Genomic DNA, 21,771 nt, shown 5'->3' on the forward strand with positions numbered 1-21,771 from the left:
TGGTTCAAAGTAAATTCAGTCAATAATGATGTAGCTTACAATAATTGTGAACCACGCTACAGGCAATATGTTGGACGTCTAAAGAGTTCGCTTGATTTCTTTGCCTTTGGGATCTAGTTTGTAAACGTCAAGATTTGGTTAAATTCCTACTAAATTATTCTACAAAAATTACAAATAAATTAAGACATAGATTGTGATTTGTGGAATTAGTTTTTCTATCGCTAAATTTAAAAAAGGCGTAATTTGAAAGCGTCTATTGTCTTCTTGATCACCTTAACTCCTGTTTATGTTGAAGTCTAATTAATTCATTCAAATCAGATCACGCAAAAAGAAGAAATATAGAAAAATACTTTTTTTTCTTACCTAAAATCCAATTCAAAATCACTATCATGTCAATGAAACATTATACGTGCTATGAAATTCTTGGATTTGGTCCCTTAAAATAGGTAATATTTTAACATTTATAAATTTACAGTCTAAATAAATGCATAAGTACTATAAAAGAGCATTTAGAATTAAAAAACAGAATTACATAAACATAAACAGCAGTAATGCTGTAGAGAAAGAGAATGGATAGATAAAGACTAAAATATTATTAAAGACTTTACACTAAAAACTACTTGAACTAAAAAAAATGTTGTGGGCGGTATCAACGGCGAACTACCACTAACGACAGAATTGCAAACCCCGCCTTCTCGGACTGTTATATTGAAAAATTCAGCTTCTCCTTGATGCCGAAGACCCTCTCATTTTCTTCCTGATTTTCCCCTGAATTAAATAAATATGCTACACTTCATAACGATTTGAGGTCAAAGTTTCCTCAGTTCTCTGTTATTACTAACTTTCACAGACTGATTAACGCTTCTAAAACGTCAGCTGCTTCCAAAGAGAAGCATCGGCGTTGCCGTTGACAACTGGTTCCAGTGGATCAGCATCATTTACTCGCCGGGGTAGTGTGGCGGACCACTCCTCCACAATGATACAAAAATAAATTCTTTAATTAATTCAAATACTTAAATAAATAAATATGACATTAACTTTACTAGGACCTAGCTTTATCATTCTAAGTCTGAAACCTTTAAGCTATTTATCTTTTTCAGTTTCCTGAACAACTTAAAGTGGATATTTTAATTTTTCTTTAATACTTCAAATACTGAAGAAACTTTACGATATCTGTATTTTTTATGCATTAATCCGAGAATATTCCAACTATACTGGATTTGATGATACTATATATCTTAGAAATATTGTGAAATGTCTGAAACTCTGCGCACTAAGGCCATCTGCTCTTGAGGCACATAAAAAAGGAGCAGACCTACCGATTCTGGGCAGGTCACGTGACCAGAAAAAAACAAATGCGCGGCAGTTGGTCTAAATAAATCTTTTCAAGGATGGAGTAAATAATGATGTCGGTATTACAAGTCTGAGTTCAAATAATGCAAGGCGATTCCGTCCAAAATTCAGACCGGGTAAGACTGCAACCCTTCAGGTCTGAGAGTGAATCTAGACAGCTGCGCAGAGTTCAGACCAGGAAGGTTCCTTACAGAGTGGGATACAACTGGAACAAGGGAGGGAGACTCAAGGAGCTCAGGATAAGGTGCCCAGACAATGTATTTACCATATTTTAGATTAGTAATAATACTGGCATATAATATGAACTCTAACGCCGCAAACATCTCCTAGACACTTGGCGAGAAAATTCCTGAAGATATGGATACACAACACCTTTGGTCGAGTTCTGCCCCTGCAAGCCAGGTAACATCGAACACATATTGTAGCTACAATTCAGAATTAATTGGAAACCAAATGAGCACTGTTATAATTATTTCCAGTTTGTTATAGCCTCCTTGCCACTTTTAAAGTCCTGCATGAGTCTGAGGAATGTTAAATTATGCAAAAATATGGTTTGGTACAGGTCCCACTACAGTAGAGGCCTCCTGAGACGAGCCTTTGAAACATGGAGGGACGACTGGTGGACATCCAGGAGGGAATGGAGTCTTCTAATGAGAGCAGAGTGCCACTACAGGTCAGTCTCAAGGCATTATGATGGACTTTTTGTTCTTTTTTTTTTCTGTAGTAGCTGCCTGTCTATATTGACATTTTGCCATTCGAGTAAAACTCATTGAGAAGTTGAAAAGTTTTCTTCTGCCCTCTGTGTTTAAGAAAGACAGACCAGGAGAAATGAGACAAATATACAGTGTTGTAAAAAGTATTTCTTCTTTTACAGATTTTATGCAACTTTTCTGACTTAATGCGTAAAATAATCTGAACCTTTCAAGTGTGACAAAAAAGGAAAACCAGAATAGCTAGCGACCATGCGATGTGCTGTTCACTTTGCCGCAAGCATGCATGCGGCGACAGTGGAGAGGAAAAAATCTCCCCTTTAACAGGAGGAAACCTTCAGTAGAACCTGACTTGTGTCCATCTGCGTTGGCAGATTGGGGGCTTGAGAAGACAGAGTAGATATACAAAAACAAAATGTAGGAGTAATTTCTTTGTTAATGAAAAGCAAAAAGTTAACAACAGAAGAGAGCATTTAGTTTTTGGCAGCATTATCTCAGCTGATGTCCTCCTCCAGGAAGGTGCAAAAGCCAAACAGAATGCCAGACCAGGTGCAGCTTCTATGGAGAGAGAAAAAAAAAGTTGAGAAATCTCACGTGACTGGATGTTGCTTACACTTCATAATGACAGAAGTTGATTCAATGGGCTGGTTATCATCAAAAAACTGCATGGCCCAAGGAGATGTTGAAGTTGTCTGTGTGAACATTGTTGATATCCTTGATACAGTCTAGATTATGTGCTGCTAATGATCTTTGTGTCTTTAGGTATTATCTGTTTAACCTGGCATTTTATGGGTGGAGAAGTTTTACATCTCAGCTGAGACAGAAAAAGACTAAATTACAACATGCACAATCATTAGGTAAGATTTAACATGAATAATAAGCATAATAATTATTATTTACAGATCAAAGATGTGGTTTTAAAAGCTCTGCTTCCTTGAACAGCTAATAGGCGACTGGTCCGATTGGCTTTGGACAGATGGAAGGTTTTCATTGAGATCAGGAGAGGACATTGGATGATGCTTGAATCCTTCCTTGAGCAGAAGAGGCTTTCGGATTTGCAGTAAGTTTCTTTTTTTTTTAGCATTTACTGGTATCATGTCAAACTGGAATGCTTTCCATGTGCGTGACATTGACACTGCAGAGTTTTGCAGCTCAGTGTGGAATCTGTGGCAGTCAAGGCTGCAGAAGCAGCAGCACCTTAAGGTGTTAGAGGATCAAGCAAAAAAGCAAAGGGCACTGAGCTTACAGAGCAAGGTAGACGCACAGTCTGCTGAGCTACAGTCTTTGACTTTTTTAGATTAATTGTGAATTTATAACAATTGCGTATTTTTTCTTGTGAAAAGGCTTGGAGTCTCTGGAAAGAGACACATAGAACTGCTTCTTACCAGAAAGAAGAAGAATCTAAAGCAGATCTCTATTTCATTGTCCGCCTTAAAACAAGAGCATTGTGTCGGTGGATGAGTTTCGCCTCCCATCAGAAGACCAAGAAAGACACACAAGGTTCTGATGTTTTCCCTTCCTTCAGCTATCATCTGTTCCACTGAATGCAAAGGACCTGGTTTCAGGTTGTTACTCTGCGTGTTTTTCTTGTAGCCGTGGCTCAGCGCGCCTGTCGTCTCCGCCTGGTCAGGAAGTATTGGAGGGGATGGAGAAAGGCTCTGAATTGCAAACAGAATGAAGAGAGGCGATTGCAAGTTGCAAACCGCTTGGCTGTTCAGAGCACTCGACGCAGAGCGCTGGTGCACTGGAAAGCCTGTATCCTGAACTGTACACAAAACTGTAACAAAGAGACACAAACACTCACATTACAGACATTCATACCACTTAAACCGAGTGGCATCCTACAGACCAACACAGAATAGTTCATAAATGTGATGTGGAAAAATAAGGATATGTGATTTTCATATTTTTGTGAGTGATATACATTTGCATTCCATATCCTTTACTTTAATACTCCTAAATAAAAAAATCCAGTGCAACAAATGTCAATAAGTATTTGCAAATAAATAACAATTGCTTCCAGAAGTCTCCAAATTAGTAGATACAATCCATCTGTGCGCAATTTAACCTCAGTATAAATGCAGTTGTTCCATGAAAGTATCAAAGATTCATTACAGAACATTAGTGAACAAACGTCATCAGGAAGATCAAGGAACACAACAGGCAGGTCAGGGAGGAAGTTGTACAGGAGTTTAAAGGAGAGTTAGGCCAAAAAAATAAAACTAACTTTGAACTCGAACAGAGAGTGCGAGGGAATGAAATATTCCTTAGGCCCCCGCATCTCAAAACCTAACCTGGCGTTGCTGGGTGGCGATAAATACAGCATCGTTCTGGAAGAAAATCTGCTAGAGGCTTCAAAAGGCTTGAGGCTGGTGTGGAGGTTGACCTTCAAGCAGGACAACAACCCGAAACATACAGCCAGAGCTACCTGGCTGTAAGTATGCTCTGATCTGGTTTAGATCAGAGCATACCCATGTATTAAATTGACTTAGTGAAAGTCTAGACTTTGATCCAAATGAGAATCTATGGAAAGAAAGTTTATGTTCACAGATGATACTTTATAGAACAGTTAACATTTCAGCCTCTAGATGTGCATATCTGGAAGAGGCAAAACCCAACAGACTTGTAATCGCAGTGAAATCACGTTGTTACCTCAGGGAAGCTGAATACAAATGCGCACCACCCTTTTCAGTTTATTATTTGTAAACAATGTTGGAAACCATGCCTCATTGTCTGTACAATTCCCAGTTATGTACTTGTCTGTCTGGTTGTTTGTGGGTCTATCAGGAGAAGGTTAGGGGTGTGGTGTATGGTGGACTTGTTGAAAGAATGCATCCCGTTTTGACAGACCTCTGTTCAACTGTTTGGCTCTTGAGCTGTGATGTAGATGTTCAGCTGTGCAGAGAAGAAGCGGACAGGAACCAGACAGCATGTCAGCATTTCCAGAAGCATTTACTGGTAAGAAATGAACAAATGGATCGAGCACCAGCTGGCAGAGAGCAGTCGGTTCTTGATCACTTTGTGTTTGCAGCGCGCTGGACTGCAGGGGCTCTCTCTGAACGTCAGCTGGAACAAAGCGCACCGACTGAACAACAACATGGCCGTCCAGCACCGTCAGCAAACAGTAATCGACGCGGTCATCACCTTACAGGCAGTTCCGCTTTCTTTCAGTGAAAACATCAAAACGTAAGCTGCTCTTTGGTAGATGCTGGCTAAGTACTGGAGGCTGTGGACGGATCGGCTGGAGGAGGTTGAAGATCAGAGATTTCAGCCCCTAATCGAAAAGGCGCTGAATATTTGCAGGTTTTAGGTCACCTTTACATTTTATAGCCACCTTCCCAGGAATAAAGGAAGGGAAAAACAAATCAAACATTTTTGAACTGTCTATCATGTTGCAGGGTTTCTGTGCTGAGACGTTGTTTCCACCACTGGAGAGAAACGCTTGCTGAACAAATTCATATGCAGGTATTTTCAATGATTTTTATCTCATTTAGAAACTAAAATGTTTTAGTTTCTATTTTGGAAACTTTTAGTTTCTATTTTAATAAAATAGAAACAATTTTTCATAAAATAGAAACTAAAAGTCCTATTCCAGCTGAGAAAAAAAAATACATCAAGGTACAGTTTATTTTCTGTTATGACTGAATAACACATATATAAAGCACACATATACTGTCCATAACAACATTATACCATTCATCACAGATTAATTCAAGAAGAAAAATATATATATTTTACCTACTTTCTCATTTGAAAATGTCAAATTTGTCATTTTTAATTAATTTCTCTACAGGAAGTGGAGCGTCGCGCAGATGTTTGGTTTGCTGAGCGGACCTTACCCCGATGTTTCCAGTCTTGGGTGGAGTTCACTCTGCAGGGACAGCTGCGAGAACAGAGAAGATTCAAAGCCGAAGCCTTTAATCGGTGATTTGGCTGTTTTTGACCTTCTTGAATGCAGGCCTGTCTATATCTTCTCCCGTGTGACTTGTTTTTGTTTCGGGATTTTCAGGAAGCGTCAGTTCGCCTGGGTGTTTCACATCTGGTGGGGACGGTCAGAGAAGCACAAGGAGGAGAAGCTCTCTGAGCGGATGGTACGCAGCTGCAGATGGAAGCAAGCTTAGGGTTGATTCAGACAGACTGTTGTGCTCCAGACACGTTGCCGTGTGTTTTCAGGCGGTTCTCCACGACGAGCAGCGCTGTGTGCAGGGAGCCTGGCTGCGGTGGAGAGGACGCACACAGCAGCGGATCAGAGAGGCAGAGAAACGGGAAGCTTCAGACCGTCTGCACACTCAAAGGCTTTTGCACAACACTCTGGTCCAGTGGAGGGGCTACAGCTCTGAGATACGAGACAGGTGGTGATAATCTGAGATGACTGATCTGTCTGAGCTGCTGTGTTTTCATTGTTAATGGTGAACTGATCTATTTGTGTCAGGAGAACCAGAGAGCTGCAGGCCTGTCTTCAGGGGGATTCATGCAGTCTGCGATGGGCTGTAGAGAAATGGAAGAAGGTAGTTATCGCCTGGACACAGAACACTGACACAGTCTGTGGATAAAAAAATAGCACAGCGGCTATTTAGGGCTGAAGCAATTAATTGGATTAATGATGAATAATCAGTTATTAAAATAATTGCCAATTAATTTAACAACCTAATTGTTTACTGGAGCTTACAGACTCAAAATTATGACAATTTGATGAAAGTGTAATAGCCTCAGACCAGCAATAAATCCAGAACCATGCAAGAATATATACATTTTGCATTTAAGATGAAAAACCTTCTTTGTCCATAAATATGTTCCACCCAGAGCTCCTCAAGTGACATAGTTTTAGCTTTATCTGGCTAAACTTCTGTAAAAACAAACAAACAAAACAAAAGAACTTTGCTATCCAATTATTGATCGAAAACAGTGTAGAACAGCCCTACACTGTATTGATGTTAAGCAAAAGCAGAAAGTGCTGAGCTTTTCACATGCTGATTTTTTTTTTAGCTGAATATGCATCTTCTACTACAAATGATCAAGCAAACACTAATGGAATACAATGATATTGAATTTTATGTAGTAAAATGTTTATTTTGTTATTTAAAAGACATTGAATTATTGGCATTTTCTTAGATATTTCTAACATTGCATAAAATAAGATTAGCGTTACATAAATATTTGCAGAATGTGGAGATTTTTTTTATTCAATCACTCAAATAATGGTCAGAATAATCGATAGAACATTGCTGAAATAATTGTTACCTGCAGCACTACTGTTATTTTCTGGTCGTTATCTCTGCGGGTTTTAGCATGACGGTGATGAGTGTTTTTGTCATCAGTTTGTTCAGAAGCGGCGAGTGAAGAAAAGCAGGCTGAAGGAGATTCAAGGCCACCATGAAGCTAAACTTCTCAAACAAAGCTTTGTGGCCTTAGAGGTAGTTAATCATTAGTGTGTAGAAATTAAACCAAGTGAAGGTGACTAAAGAGGATGTTTAGAGCCACTGCTGTGTTCACAGAATCATCGCTTTGAGATGTCTCTGATGTGTGAACATGCAAAGGAGCTTCAACAGCAGCGAACACAGATTTTCCTCAGGTACCTTAACTCCAAATGTTCACACTCTTCTACTCGTTTCACTTTTATGGATTTTATTGCCAATTCCTCTAAACAAATCGCTGAATGTCTCTGAGATCAGATGGACCGATCCAAGAAATTTTCAAGTCACAGATTCCTTATTAAATTTAGGCCTTTGCTTTGAGTAGGCTATTCTAATGCAGGGCCTGGTGGCCTTTAGGACTGAAGGTTATTAACCAGGACTTTGTAGAACTGCATGCTGAGGACTGGAAATTGACTAAATATGAACCTGCAATTTTATTGTCTTTTAAGATCGAAGTGTTGAGTTTAAGATTTGCTGCTTTGAAATCACAAACATATTTCAGCCTCACAGCGTTGAGTCATATGTCCTCAGGAAATCTCTAACAGCATGGAGGGAGAAAGCAGAGCTGCTGGCTGAGGTTCGACTCGCAGAGCAACAAGCCCAGGAGCATTTCCAACAATCCGTTCAGCAGAAGGTTTGATCTTTGTCCTTTAATTTTAAAATGCAGTATAGTTATTTTCTTATCCTTTGCTCTCTTTGTGCTAAATCTGTCCAGGTTTTTCATGCTTGGAGAGAAGTAACGAGACGTTCACTGTTGAAGCGCCACCAGCAGAGGGAGATGCTCAGGCAGGCTCAGAAAACAGTCAATGAAGGTATTGAATATGGACAGAACATCATAGTTTCAGCTTAGTTCAAGTTTTATCTGGACATACTTAAAACTGGTCATGTGAACATATTCTTTGTTTAAAAATAATTTTGTAAAACCTAAAATTTTAGATAAAATAAAAATGCTTCTCTAATAATTTTTCAGCTTTTCTTAATAGCTGATAAAGATGCTAAAGGACATCCATTTGAGACGTTGGATGCTAACATGTTTCTCTAAGTTTAAAAAAATAAGTAATTTAAATAAGGACATATGAGTAACTGTATGTTCCAGGTTTCGACCCGATGAGAAGCAAAAAAAATTTCCTGTTGTGTTTCAAATAGAAAATAGACGTTTAGAAAAAAATCTCAGGGTAAAATTATAAGGTCAAAAAGTATTTCAGATTTTTAGCGAAGTGTGAATCAGAACAGTGGCACTGTTCTTTAACTGCTTTTGTAAAGCGGTTAAAGGGTAAAGTTCAAGGGGTGTAAATATTTTTGGAAACTCTAGCTGTATTTTTTTAAATGATTATTTCAATAAAGACCCTCACACACTTATAAACCGTGATGATTAATGTAATAAAATATCATTTGGTTTATCTGTCAAGACTCAATTTTGAAAATGTCACGTTTGCAGATTTGTCTGCTTGGTGGTTGGGATGTAATTAACTCATTCAGTCAGAACTTTATGAGAACACTGCAGTGGAACTGACCTGATTTCTGTACCTAATACTGGTACAGTTCTTAAAACAAAAGCAGCAATCAAATGGCCACAAACAGCATTTTCATGTGAGAGCCAACTTTTGTCCTTTCAGCAATCAGCCACATTTCCCCACAGTTCTCATACTGTGCACAACACAATGTGTTGTCCTCTCTGTATTGACTGTAATTCAAAAAAGCAGTGGGAAGGTTCAGAGCACAATTTATAGTATTTTTTTTTCACAGAGCCACTGCCGACCTTTCTTGATGTTGTATAATGCAAAACCTGCTGTATTGGGCACTTTTCTCCAGATTCACCATTACATACTTGTAGAGTGTTGGTTGTTTTGTACCTTTTTATGGAAATGAGCCTTCTGCTTTGGGATGTTTCAAACTGATGGAGCATCAGTTTATATCCAGTGTTAAAACTTTTCATATCCTCTTTGACAAAGATTTAAAGTAGGGTTTGTCTTTTTTTGTTGTTGTTTTTTGTTTTTTACATTAAATCACTTTTATTATCGTACTCTGATTAATAAATTAATAATATCTAAGTTCCTTAGAGTTTTTTTTTTTATTAGGTGTCCAAATCTGTATAATAAGGTGTAACATAGAATCTTCAGATAAACAAAATAAAGCACATTTTATTTAAAGTGACATTTAAGTCTTTTTTTTTTTTTTACCCCATTTGATGATACGTCTTTTTAAGTGGATTTGATATGGTTTTGTGTTCATTATTTGGAGATTAGAGTTAAATACAAACAGTTAAGCAAATATTCTTTTATCTCTAAACTTCCCTTCTTGGTTTTATTACAGTTTTAAATTATTATTGTAAAATCTCCGTAGATTCTACCTGCACAATATAATAAGGCAACTTACTGAACTTTTTTGTGTGATTTTTAAAATTTTTTTTATTTTTTAGCTCGGCTGCGGCTGATTTTCAGACAGTGGAGAGAACAAACCGCAGAGGCTCGGAGGCTGAGGATAAACATGGAAAAGGCCAGAAGGCATCACGACTCCAAGCTGCTTTCTACAACCTTGAATGCATGGAGCAACTATCACTGCCAGCACCAGAGAGATAAGGTTGCTGTTATATCACTAAATACATCTGTCACATAAATCTACACTGCTACTACATGAAGACTTAACATTTGCTATAACTCTTCAGGTCATGAAAAGACAAGGACTACTTTTGCTGAGGTTAAAGATGTACCAGAAGTTCTTTGAGCAATGGAAAACAAAGGTTTGCAGATTTTTTTGTTTACAATTTTAAGAAGAGCTTCACTTAAATAATTTGGAAATAACCAGGAGAAGCTTAAAAAGTCAAGTTAGTGAAAGTGCTAGACATTTTAGTTGACATTTAGTACGCTCTGAGGACATCAGACTCTTATCTGACATCAGATTCTTATCCGATGTCCTCAGAGCGTTTCTGCTGTACAGTACACTCTGTGATTTAACGCTCTCTCACAGGCTGTGACTTCTTGGTTCTTCTCTTTTTCCTGCGAACAGCTGCAGCACAGACGCAGGGAGGCTAGCCAGACGGAGCGAGCTCTCTGGCACTGGTCTCTCACCCTCCAGGCCAAGGTAACACCTGCCTCCACATTCTTATCTTGCATCAAAATCTCCTGGACATAGAAAGAGTACGCACACCTTTCGAACTTGGGATATTGTTTTATAAGCCAACCCCGCTTTAAACTTTATGCTGCTGTTTGTCCACTAATGTTCCCTTAAAAAAACTCTGAGGTCTTCACAGAACAGATGGATTTATACAGAGATTAAATTACACACAGGTTGACTGATCAGGCAACTAATTAGCTGTTTCTTTTTATTTACAGGTACCAGAATAAACTGAGGTTGAATACTCTTGCATACCGGTCTATGCTATAGTGAGGATAATAGTAATAATAAAATGCTATCTTTTTTAATTTATAAGCAGATCCAGATGTAAAAATACCTGGAAATAAAAAGATGGAATGTTTATCTCTGTTCTCATGCTTTTGATATCAAACCCAAATGTTTGCAGTGGGAAACTAAACTGGTTAACCTGTTTTAATACCGGAGGAGTATATTCATCTGCTTCAACTTCACAATTGTATGGCGCTCTGTTTACTCTAACACCTAATAATCTAATAAAATATATCAAAGTTTGGGATTTCAATGTGATATTGTGTGGAAATATGAGTATGAATATGTTTGCAAAAACTTGATTGATTGATTGATTGATTGATTGATTTGCGTTGTGAATCTGCTGCAGGTGTTGCAGGGATGGAGGCTCTGGGTGACAGAGCAGCGCAGCAAGCGGGAAGCTGCAGCCAGAGCTGCACTGGTATACAGGGACCAGCTGCTGAGGGAGGGCGTGACGTGCATCCTCACGTACGCCGCGCACATGAACGACCTCACAGAGAGTTTGACGCAGCTCAGCCAGGAACAGGTGGGTGTTTGTGGGAGTGTTTAGACACCAGACGGGAGCGTGATTTCAACCGTCTGCCCGCGTCCTGCAGAGATCGCAGCGCCTGCAGAGAGTCGTGAGGCGCTGCGCCATGCGGTGGAAGCGGCGGGCGTTGGGTAAATCACAAAAGGAGCAAGACGTCAGAGCACAGCCACAAAAGAAGAGTGTGAGCTTCTGTTTGCCGGGTCCTGGGGGCATTTCCACGCCTCACTCAGCGGAGCAGGAAACTGAAGCACTTAGCAGCCAGTGAGTTTAAATCTGAGTCTGTCTCACTGAAACTGTGCAGCAGATGGAGATGAGGTTATCAACCTTTTTTCAGCCAGATGATCTTATCAGTGCTTTACATTTTATTTTGTACTTCCCCTTCTAACTTTCAAAACTAGCTTTAAAATCTGGTCTCTTTTAGCAGATATTATTGATTCATATTTTTTCTTCTTTATTTTTAAATCGCTTAATGGAAATGTATCCTGAGCAGCACTGAAGGAGCACTGAAACCGAATCAGAGATGCTTCATATCTGGAGCTGAGTCACCTCTGGAGAGCAGAACTCAAGATCTTCTTCTGCCACCTTCAGCCTTCATGACTTCAAAGACACAGAAATCTGTATTTATCTCTTACCGTAACACATTTAAACATTTATGTCATCCTAAAATAACTTGACTTTCTTATATCCTTCCTTTTCTTTTTCAAAGTTGGACAGTTCAGGTCTAAGAGAAAATCCATTTGTTTCCCTTTGTGAGTTTGAGACTTCCTCTACACACCTCACATCAGGTTTGACCTTTTTTTTTTTTACAACAAACAAAACTATGAGGCATGAAATATTAAAATTAACTGTTGTGATGCACTTTCAGATACCAATTTGAAAAATTCTCCTGAAAAAGAAGCGTCGGTTCTGATGAGGGAGCTTCTCAGCATTCAGACGGACATGAAGAACTTCCAGCAGAGCAAGAAGCAACTTCGGTGGGAAAAATAAAACTAAATCCAATTCTTGTTTATGGTATTTCAAATGTTGTTTGCAGTGACTGATGTTTGACTGTGCGTGTGTCACTCAGGGCATGGCGCAAGCTGAGAGACGTGTTACAGAGTTGGCTGCAGACGAGTGCAGAAGATGAACAAGTGGAAAAAAGTGCAGTTTGTGAGGAGCTGAAGGAGGTGCAGGCAGAAGGAATGATGTAGTTTCATTTTAAACTGAAGTCAATAACGCATAATCTCAACTCAAACAGTTGTAGTCTTTAAAAGGGCATCTGAACAAAATGCGGATTTTTGTGTAGTTATCATAAATAATGATTCTCTCTGGTAAAGATCCAACAGTTTCTGCACATCTCACCGAGTGAGCAGACCTCTGATGACCTGAGGGCTCTAGTTGGTTTTTCTTTAACGAATAACTCTGAAATTAATTTTGACCAGAGATCGTTGCATGCTTTTATAAAACATTAAGAACATTTTAAAATCAGTTTCTAGCAAACAGGGAGCCTGTCTACTGATATAATTCATTTTCCTTCTGTTGGTCAGGACTGTGGAGGCAACATTTTGAATGTGCTGTAGATCATTTTCTCTTGTGTTTCTTGAGATGGCAGTTGGCCCATTTAGCGATATACAGTGGGGTTGGGAAAATGAACATATTGCATGGTCATTAGTTTTTAGATTAATTCGGTCTAGTCAGGTCCTGATTGTCAAACTTGCACTTGTAAAACCAAAAACATCTGTCCCTTTCTGCATTAAGCTAGAGGAATTTTTTTACCCATGCACTCTGTAGCTGCTGTTTGTATGTGATAGGATATAAAGTTGATGTTATCACAGGCTGTGATAACATCCTATTAACGCTGACTTTGATTAGTTTCACATTTGACATTTTTCTGTATTTTACAGCTGGAGCGGCGCATTCAGGAACTGTCCACGGAGCTGGAAAAACAGAAACCTACCATCCTGCTTCATGTGGAGAGGATCCAAGATTTGCAGTCTGTCCTCGGTACCGTGGGAGTTTATCCTCTCTGTTAAAAACAAGAAGACATGGACATCACAGAAACAATAGGTCATTCATCTATAGACTGTTTACACTCATGTGCCTCAAATTCCCGTAGAACTACAGATCCAGATATGTTCATCTGATGCACATTTTGTTACATGTTTGCTCTTTTTTTTTTTTTCAAATAAACTTTGAAATACTAACTGCATACAGCTGTCTTTTTCTTTAACACACTCTTCAATTCTTGGTAATGTGGGTTTTTTTGTCTTAACCCCCACATATTAAAAAAGATTAAAGTAGAGCTGTATTTTTCACTTTAATTTGTGAACAGTTTGATCTGGATCTCCTTGTGACAGATGGTGCTGAAATATTTTCCATATGTGTGTAAAAGGTGACTGTTTTCAGTCGAGCTGCCCTTGCGCAACAGATTTTCTCCTCTGTTGTACGCACCGGCATCTCTTGATTCCCTGGAAAATCAGTGGGGGAAAATTCAGGCTTTTTGCTCTCTGCTGACGGCGCTGCGAACATCTCTCTCAACTTGATCTACAGCAGCTTAAAATGGGAGGATCTCATCATATTTTACTCTTTCTCATATTTGCCTGCTGCATCAGGGGTAAGTACTTGTTAGTTATTATTTTATTTTATTATTTGGTGTTGATATTTAGCCCCACTGGGAGTTTGTGATGACCTGATTAAATAGTTTATTGTTAATTAAATGTTGGGCATATGTCTGGTGCAACCTTTACAGTAATATTTCTGATAAATGTTAAATGGTTAATAAGCCAATTGCTATTAACCGTGAGTTTTAAAGATGCTATTTATGCTTTACTTTAATACATTACTGCAGAATCTTAATTTTATAAGAAGCAGCCACTTTAACCTTGTTTCACAACTTTAAAGCACTATCATTTAATTTATACTGGTTTATAAAGGCTGAAAAATAGGCTAGAAGTGCATCTGTATGCGGAAGAGATGCTGACTAGAATGAACTAAACGACCAGCTCCAATTTGCCAGAAAGAGGCTCGATGAACCACGAGATTCTTGGGAAGATGTTCTGTGTACTGCTGAGACCAAAGTGGAGCATTTTGGAAGGTGTGTGCCCCACTATATCTGACCTAAGATCAACTCAACATCTCACAAAGTGCAAATTATACACACAGACAGTATTGGCAGTGCTAGTGTGATACTCTGGCTGCTTTGTTACTTCAGGACATTGAAGACTTGATGTAATTGATGGAACCATGAATTCTCCTCCCTACTAGAAAATCCTAAAGAAGAGTGTTTGGTCAACAGCTTGTGATCTTAAACTCAAGTGAATTTGGTTTATACAGCAAGCCCACTTCTTCATGGCTCAAAAAACAAAGGTTTCTGATGACCTAGTAAAAGTCTGGACTTAAATCCCAATAAGATGCAGTTGTGTGACCTTAAATGGCTTAATACTTGGTGACATTGGTTGTTATTGATAGAATTTAAAGTGAAATTAGTTTTGTCACATATACCAAGTTGTAATGGATAGTTATTGAAGTCTTAAATGAAATCATCATTAAAAAACTGTGTTTTATACATACACAGGTTAACTAAAAGCATTTTGATTTATCTGAAACATTTAAGTGGCAAAACAAAACAAAAATTCTTTATTAAATAGCTTACATAAAAATGTCCTTATTAATGATGTATTAGTTATTTATAAAGGTACTCTTGTTTTAAAATTATATCTCTCTGAGTCAATTTTTTCCTAGGTGAGACTTGCTGGAAGTTGGCCAGTGATCAGAAAAGAAACACGTTTGCCTGATTGCCTTGGATGATGTGAACTTTTCTAAAAAAATGTTGCTCCTGTGACAGCCAAGAAGATGCGCTGGTGCACCGTCTCAGATCCTGAGCAGAGGAAGTGTGCAGAGCTGGCCAAGGCCCTGGTGGCCGTCCTGCCGCCCGCTGCTGTTGCAGCGTTTGCCAGGCTGTCCTGCGTACGAGCATCCAGCACAGCCGACTGCATCGACAAAATCAAGGCGAGTTGCTCTGTAGATTATTGTTTCACTTCTAGGAGATGATTGGGAGAAACACCTGCCAGTGTTGCTTCAGAAATACACCAGGTAGTGGGTGTTTGTAAAATGCTTTGAAATAAAATTAAGTTATAAATTCAAAACAATTGACTTTAATTTTTTGTTAAGTTAAATCCATTGTTCCTTGTTTTCAGGCTAACCGTGCAGATATAGTGGCGCTAGATGCAGGAGACGTTTACTCTGCTGTGAAGCAGTTTGATCTTGTTGTCGTCGCTAAGGAGGTTTACACTGATGGTAAGGTTCGTTTCATCCTCCTGATATGATTCAGGGTGTTTCCTCTCCCTAACTGAGATCTGAAAAGTTTTTGTTCATCTGTAGGAGCTTGCATCCTGTCGGTTGCAGTGGTGACAAACAGGAGCTTGGATATTCGGTCCCTGCAAGGCCTCAGAAGCTGTCACAGCGGGGCCAGGTGGACTGCTGGGTGGAGCCTCCCGCTTGGGTTCCTGCTGTCCAGGAACTACCTAACCTGGAACAAAGAGAATCCTCTCAGCCAGGGTGACAACGTGGTTCTTCTAACAGGGTTCCCTATGCAGTCTGGAAACACTTATTCCTGCCTGTTTGATACATTTTTATATCAATACTTTAAAAAATTATCACAAAACCCCAGGAATTTCTAAATAAGAGAAAGACATTGTAATATAAAAAAACGGTTTTAATGTCCTTCCTCCTCTCTTGCAGATGTTGGTGCCTTTTTCAGAGCTAGCTGTGTTCCGGGGGCTGCCACCATGGCGTCGCCTCTGTGCACTCTGTGCCAAGGCCAGAAGTCTTACATCCGCCAGAAGAATTACTTCTGTGAGTCGTCACACAATGAGCCTTTCTACAACAACCAGGGAGCCCTCAGGTCAGCGTGAACGAGAGAGAACCTCTTTAATATGCTTTGTTACGTTTTAAAGCAAAAAGTGACCATTAGAAGCATTAGTAACAGGTTTTCCTTTTTGGCTTGGTGTAGATGTCTCCGTAGAGGTGCAGGTGATGTTGCCTTTGTGGACCATTTAGCGCTTGAAAGTATTAATGGTAAGCTCTATATCATACTTTACATATTTCTTTTTCTGTAATAAAAAAAACACAACTTTTCTGTGATTTACTGACATCCGAGGCGTGTGACACTAAACAAACAAAATGGTGGCAAGCAGCAAAAAGCTAAGAAATAAAAACAACATTTTTAATTAAAAAAAAGTCTTAAAAGTGACAAGATTAGAATCTGTTGAGAGATATATTTCTTTCTCCATGTGGAGAGAACAGAGCAGCACACATGACTATTTCTGTATATCTTCACATTCACCTGAAAAAAGTGTGACACTAACCATTCAGTTCTTTCGAAAGGAATTTTCACATATTGATCTTGTTAATCTTTGGAAAAGAAAGTGACTTAATTTCACTGCAGTAACATTCAAAAAGAATTTTTTTAATTAAACAAATTATATCCATAAAAATTATTTTCTGGCTTAAGATATAGTTGGCACACCGTGCATCCTAATTGCTACTAGTACAGCATGTGGTTGAAATAACTTGAAAAGACTCCTGAAGATTGCCCCATTCCTCACTTTCAGCTGTGAGATGTTCAAAGGGTTTCTTGCATTTATAGCCTGTTTCACCCTGCAGCATCTCCATAAAATCTAAATCTGGGTTTGACTCAGCCTAGAACTTTCCATTAGCCATGTTGCACGGCCCTATTCTGCTTCAGTTGTAATTGCCTTCACAGATGGTCTCAAATTTTCCTGAAGAACCGTCTGATATGTGGTAGACTTAATGGTGACTCTGCAAAAAGTTGCTGACCTCCACAATTTATGTGCCTCTCCATCTGTTAGTCCTGCTCTGTGAAGTTCCTTCACATCCAATTTGTGGCTCACATGTTGTTGTTTCAAGCCACTTCCACTTGGTTGCAACACCGCTGACTCTTTGGAAGTATTTAGTAAAGGAAGCTTCACAACTGGACTTGATGCATAGTAGGCATCCTATCAGAGGATACCATGTGAGCTTCTGAGAATTACATTTTTTAACTGATGCTTGTAGAAACAGTCTGCATGCTTAGGTGCTGTGCTACAGACTTGTGACTATGGAAGTGATTGGAACAACTGAATCCAGTCATTTTGAGCGATAATTGTACCCCTCAGTATAGAGTGCAGTTTGTTTGGAAGGGAGAAAACCAACGCTCTGAAAAAAACTAATGGACGATAAGACCTCTGGACCATGTCTTTTGGACTACAGTAGAAGTGTTTTACCATAATGCACAGCCCTGTTTAGAGCAGGGGTTTTCAACTCCAGTATTCAGGGGCAGGTGTCCCGCAACTTTTAGATGTGTCTCTGCTTCAGCACACGACTCAAACAATGAAGTCATTTGGAGGACTCTGGAGAACTTGACTGAGCCGTCAGCTATTTCATGACGGTGTGTTGGACTGGTGACACATCTAAATGTTGCAGGACACTGGCCTTGAAGACTGAAGGTGAATACCTCTGGTATAGAGGAAACCAATCAGAGCATATAACTCAAACAACTCAACTGTTTCAGTTGGTGGTGTTGGAGTAATGAGTGGGCTTACTTTGCAACCAATACCTTAGTCATCTTGCAGTCGTTGAGTTGAGTACGAACTCTTCTACATGTCAAAGCATTCTGAAAGCTCATTCTGAAATCTGTCTGAAAGGTTAACCAAAATGTTAACTAAATAACCTGACAGGATGAACAAAGGTGTGTCTAAGTTTGTAATGTTTTCAGATTGGTAGAAGTGACACATTTTCTTTTTTATTGCAAATGTAGCTAATACTATCAGCTCAATTCTGAAACAGAACCAGCCTTTGAAACACTGAAGGGTTTTGTCTCTTGAGTTTTTATCTTGTGTGTGTTTTCTCAGCGAGTGAGTGGGACAGTTTCCGGTTGCTGTGTCCTGATGGCTCACAGGCTCCTCTGAGCCACTACATGAGTTGTAATCTGGGCCGTGGTCCAGGAGGAGGAATGGTCACCAGACATAATTTTCGCAAGGTTGTCCGCAAATTTATATCAGCTGTGCAGGTAAATATGTGGACATAGTTTCACGCTTTTGTTCTGTTATTCTCCAGCCTTTGCTCAACTTTAGCTATGTACTGAAGTAATTTCTAAACTGATTTCTTCAGACCCAGTTTGGTCGACTGGGGAAAAAGAGGCAGCGCTTCCAACTCTTCAATTCATCTCTCTCTGGGGAGTCGGACCTTCTCTTCCGAGATGCAACAGATAAACTGGTTGTTCTGCCGAACGACATGGACGTCAGCCAGATGATGGGGCTGGATTATGTTGCACTCCTCAAAGGACTCGGCCATGAAGGTGCATAGGATCAGCCTAAACTTTTCAGAAGTGAACGGGATTTAGCTCTTATAGCAACTCTATGTGAATCAGTGGCTTGTGTTTGCAGGAAGCTCTCTCCAGGACAGCGTTGTGCGTTGGTGCTGCATCAGCCATGCTGAGCAGAAGAAATGCGAGCAGTGGGCTCTGAGCATAAAGTCCGACCCACTGGTGTGTGTCAGGGCTGTGTCAATGCGGGACTGCATCGAGAAAATCAAGGTTAATCATCTGAGTCACATGAGCATCGAGAGTTTATCACACTCTGGGATACAAAGTTAAAAACAAGAGATATGTTTTACCTCAGAGGGATGAAGTGGACGCAGTCTCGCTGGACGCAACACACACATTCATCGCAGGGAAATGTGGCCTTGTTCCGGTGGTCACTGAATATTATGGTAAGACTGTAATGATGCATCTTCCTTGGTTTTTGTTTGGTTCTGTTCCTATTTGAATAGTTCTGTGTTCTGAAATGTGTGCTGTTGTCAGCGAGGGCAGCGATTAAATCATTAAATTGTAGTTTTGGTGTTTGTTAATGGAAATAAATGGATTATTTGTTGTATTTTCTCAGGAACCGAATGTGCTCCTGCTGAAGGATCGGCTCACTTGGAGACGGATGGTAGGATGAAGACAAATCGTAGCTCATTGAGCTCGGTGTTTTGTTTTGCTGATATAAACATTGAAACCATCGCTCTCTGCCCCCTTTCAGTGCTGCCCTCGGCTGTGGGTGTGGCTGTAGCAAAGCGCTTCAGCAGTAACATCTTCATTGGGAATCTGGGCGGCCGCCGCTCATGTCACGGCTACATATACAGCCCTGCTGGCTGGCTGCTGCCGTACAGACACACATTAAGCCTGGAGCACAACAGCAGCGCCCCCTGTGATCCAAACCAAGGTGCAGATTTTTTAATTTCCTCATAAGCCCTCAACTTTCTGACCTTTGTGCCTCACTGTAGTGAATGCATGTCACTTCCACTTTAACCCAATGCTTTTTTTTTGTTTCTTTTGTATTTAAGCCCCCGATTGACTGCAGTCTGCCGTTTTCTGTTTGTACAGTGTACAATACGGTGTTTTGGAAAGGCTGTCTCCCTGGATCTCAGGGGAATCTGTGCAAAGTGTGCAGGGGAGGGACAGGCGAGGCAGCGACCAAACGCTGTACCGACAACCACAATGAGCGTTACTATGGAAACATGGGCGCCTTAAGGTACACAGGACTCCTGGTTTTTCAGTGGTTCTTTTTGACAATAAAGGTCTTTTAAAATTCTTAAAATAAATTCATCTTTTTGTAGAAGCATAATTTTTTCTGATCATATCAGCCACTTTATGTGCTTTTACATCAGAGCCACTTTTACCCAAATACACTTGCAAATATACTAAACAAAGCTTGAATTTTTCTACTTCTTTCATTGAAACATTATGCTACTGTAATAAAAAAAATTATATATTTCATGCCTTTTTACACATCATCATTAGGGCAGCCAATAAGTGTGGAGGGCACTGTAGTGTTGTTCCTGTTTCAGTATTTACCCTCACAGACTGATTTAGTCCATTTTTCTGTTGTCTTGCAGGTGTTTGGTTGGAGATCCAAGCGGGAAAAGCTACGGTGATGTGGCCTTCCTCGAGCACCATAACCTTGTCACTAACATCCTTGGTGAGGTATTGAAGATGCTACTTCTATTATGTATGTAGTGCGACCAGCTAATTGACATTGTCCCTATTTTTTATTTTTTTTAAATTTAACTCTAGCTTTGAATTCCAGTGGGTGGGCAAAGGAGTGGAAACAGTCTGACTTTGAGCTGCTGTGTGCCGACGGACATCGAGCTGCTTTGTCAGAGTGGGAAAGTTGTAATTTAGGAGTCGTCCCACCAAACAGCATCATGACACGGCCTGTGCTCACCGCAAGGGTGTATGACTTCCTCATGAAATCGCAGGTCAGTAATTTTGTTTACATAAAGTCTCATTCATTTCAATTCTGCTGGGAGGACTTAACTCATCAGGTTCTTCTTGCAAGACTAGAGAAAAATCCAACCCTAATTAACCTGTGGACCTGCGACCTCCTCATGGTGTGCCCCGCATACCTCCCAATGACCCCTGGAGACCTCATGACCCTGCAGGAATAAGCAAGTCTAGACGATGGATGTGGGGATGGATGAATCGCTTTCCCATCACTTTACAATCGTGTACTACTTTATGTTGATCTATAACTCTGTTTTTTTTTAGACTCTAAGATGGTTACTTTTCTGTAATGGCAGGAAACTTTGGGACCCGCCTCAAGCACTGAGTTCCAGCTCTTTGAGTCTCATCAGTACGGGGAAAGTGATCTGCTGTTTAAAGATGCAACGCACTGTTTTGTTCACACAAGCCACATGGATTACCGCTCCATCCTAGGAGAGGAGTTTTACGCTCATGCAGAGGCCGTCTTTAAATGCACGCACTCTGGTAGGACATGGACACAATACGTGACTATGGTGAAAGTTGGATTTTTCTTTCCCCTATAATAACTGCAACCTTTGTGGGTTTTTTTTCTCAGATATCTTGGAGTTTTGTAACCAGGATGTGTGCAGCATATCCTAATGAAGGAAATATAAAATGGCACCATGGCTTCCTCAGCTTCTTAGACATTTAGTTCTTCATCCATACGAATGATGGATTAATAAAGACTAGAAATCATCACATGACTGAACTGAAAGATACCATCTCTTCTGCTTTCATAATGGGATATTTTCTAACTTAAATGAAATCCTTCATCTTTGTGTTCTTCTAAAGCAGAAAATATATATACATATATTTAATAGACATGTAAAGCCAACACAGCAAAACAAAAGATGTGGCTTTTTTAATTGAATTATTGTGAGAGCTTCTCTATAAATCACAAAATGTATGACATTGATATTCTCAGTAAATACATCTCTCCTATTGACACAAAATTCAAACATTTGTTTGTAAAACTCCCAAGTAATTCACACATAGAAGCCAAAAAAGAAGTCTATAAATTAAAGGGCAATAAAATGTATT

The 21,771-nt window shown here is 39.6% G+C and overlaps 2 protein-coding genes across 3 annotated transcripts; both read left to right on the forward strand.

The window, feature by feature from the left end:
* Nucleotides 1–1,328: 1,328 nt before the first annotated feature.
* Nucleotides 1,329–13,596, forward strand: sfi1 (SFI1 centrin binding protein). The gene is made up of 30 exons (XM_028003978.1): nt 1,329–1,597; nt 1,684–1,755; nt 1,916–2,026; nt 2,826–2,920; nt 3,006–3,123; nt 3,215–3,317; nt 3,407–3,563; nt 3,657–3,818; nt 4,951–5,021; nt 5,095–5,187; nt 5,269–5,366; nt 5,462–5,528; nt 5,857–5,987; nt 6,073–6,154; nt 6,237–6,415; nt 6,496–6,571; nt 7,382–7,477; nt 7,559–7,635; nt 8,009–8,111; nt 8,193–8,289; nt 9,897–10,057; nt 10,143–10,217; nt 10,484–10,558; nt 11,229–11,405; nt 11,476–11,669; nt 11,899–12,025; nt 12,115–12,193; nt 12,274–12,382; nt 12,475–12,574; nt 13,292–13,596. Exons 1-30 carry the CDS (start codon nt 1,437–1,439, stop codon nt 13,418–13,420), a joined length of 3,375 nt encoding a protein of 1,124 aa, XP_027859779.1. The 5' UTR covers nt 1,329–1,436; the 3' UTR covers nt 13,421–13,596.
* Nucleotides 13,597–13,825: 229 nt separating this feature from the next.
* On the forward strand, nt 13,826–21,580 carry sxph (saxiphilin). Of its 2 annotated transcripts, XM_028002485.1 has the most exons (17): nt 13,829–14,001; nt 15,232–15,395; nt 15,584–15,683; nt 15,768–15,944; nt 16,128–16,290; nt 16,399–16,463; nt 18,299–18,456; nt 18,558–18,744; nt 18,833–18,981; nt 19,067–19,157; nt 19,331–19,378; nt 19,469–19,651; nt 19,813–19,960; nt 20,325–20,407; nt 20,503–20,687; nt 21,009–21,195; nt 21,287–21,580. In XM_028002485.1, exons 1-17 carry the CDS (start codon nt 13,947–13,949, stop codon nt 21,328–21,330), a joined length of 2,187 nt encoding a protein of 728 aa, XP_027858286.1. In that variant the 5' UTR covers nt 13,829–13,946; the 3' UTR covers nt 21,331–21,580. The 2 variants fall into 2 exon arrangements, with proteins under 2 accessions (XP_027858288.1, XP_027858286.1); XM_028002487.1 differs by lacking the exons at nt 21,009–21,195; nt 21,287–21,580 and having other exon boundaries at nt 13,826–14,001; nt 20,325–20,412; nt 20,503–20,616.
* The last annotated feature ends 191 nt before the right edge of the window (nt 21,581–21,771 follow it).

The sequence above is a fragment of the Xiphophorus couchianus genome, chromosome 20, assembly GCF_001444195.1.
Source record: "Xiphophorus couchianus chromosome 20, X_couchianus-1.0, whole genome shotgun sequence".
NCBI classification, from domain to species: domain Eukaryota; kingdom Metazoa; phylum Chordata; class Actinopteri; order Cyprinodontiformes; family Poeciliidae; genus Xiphophorus; species Xiphophorus couchianus.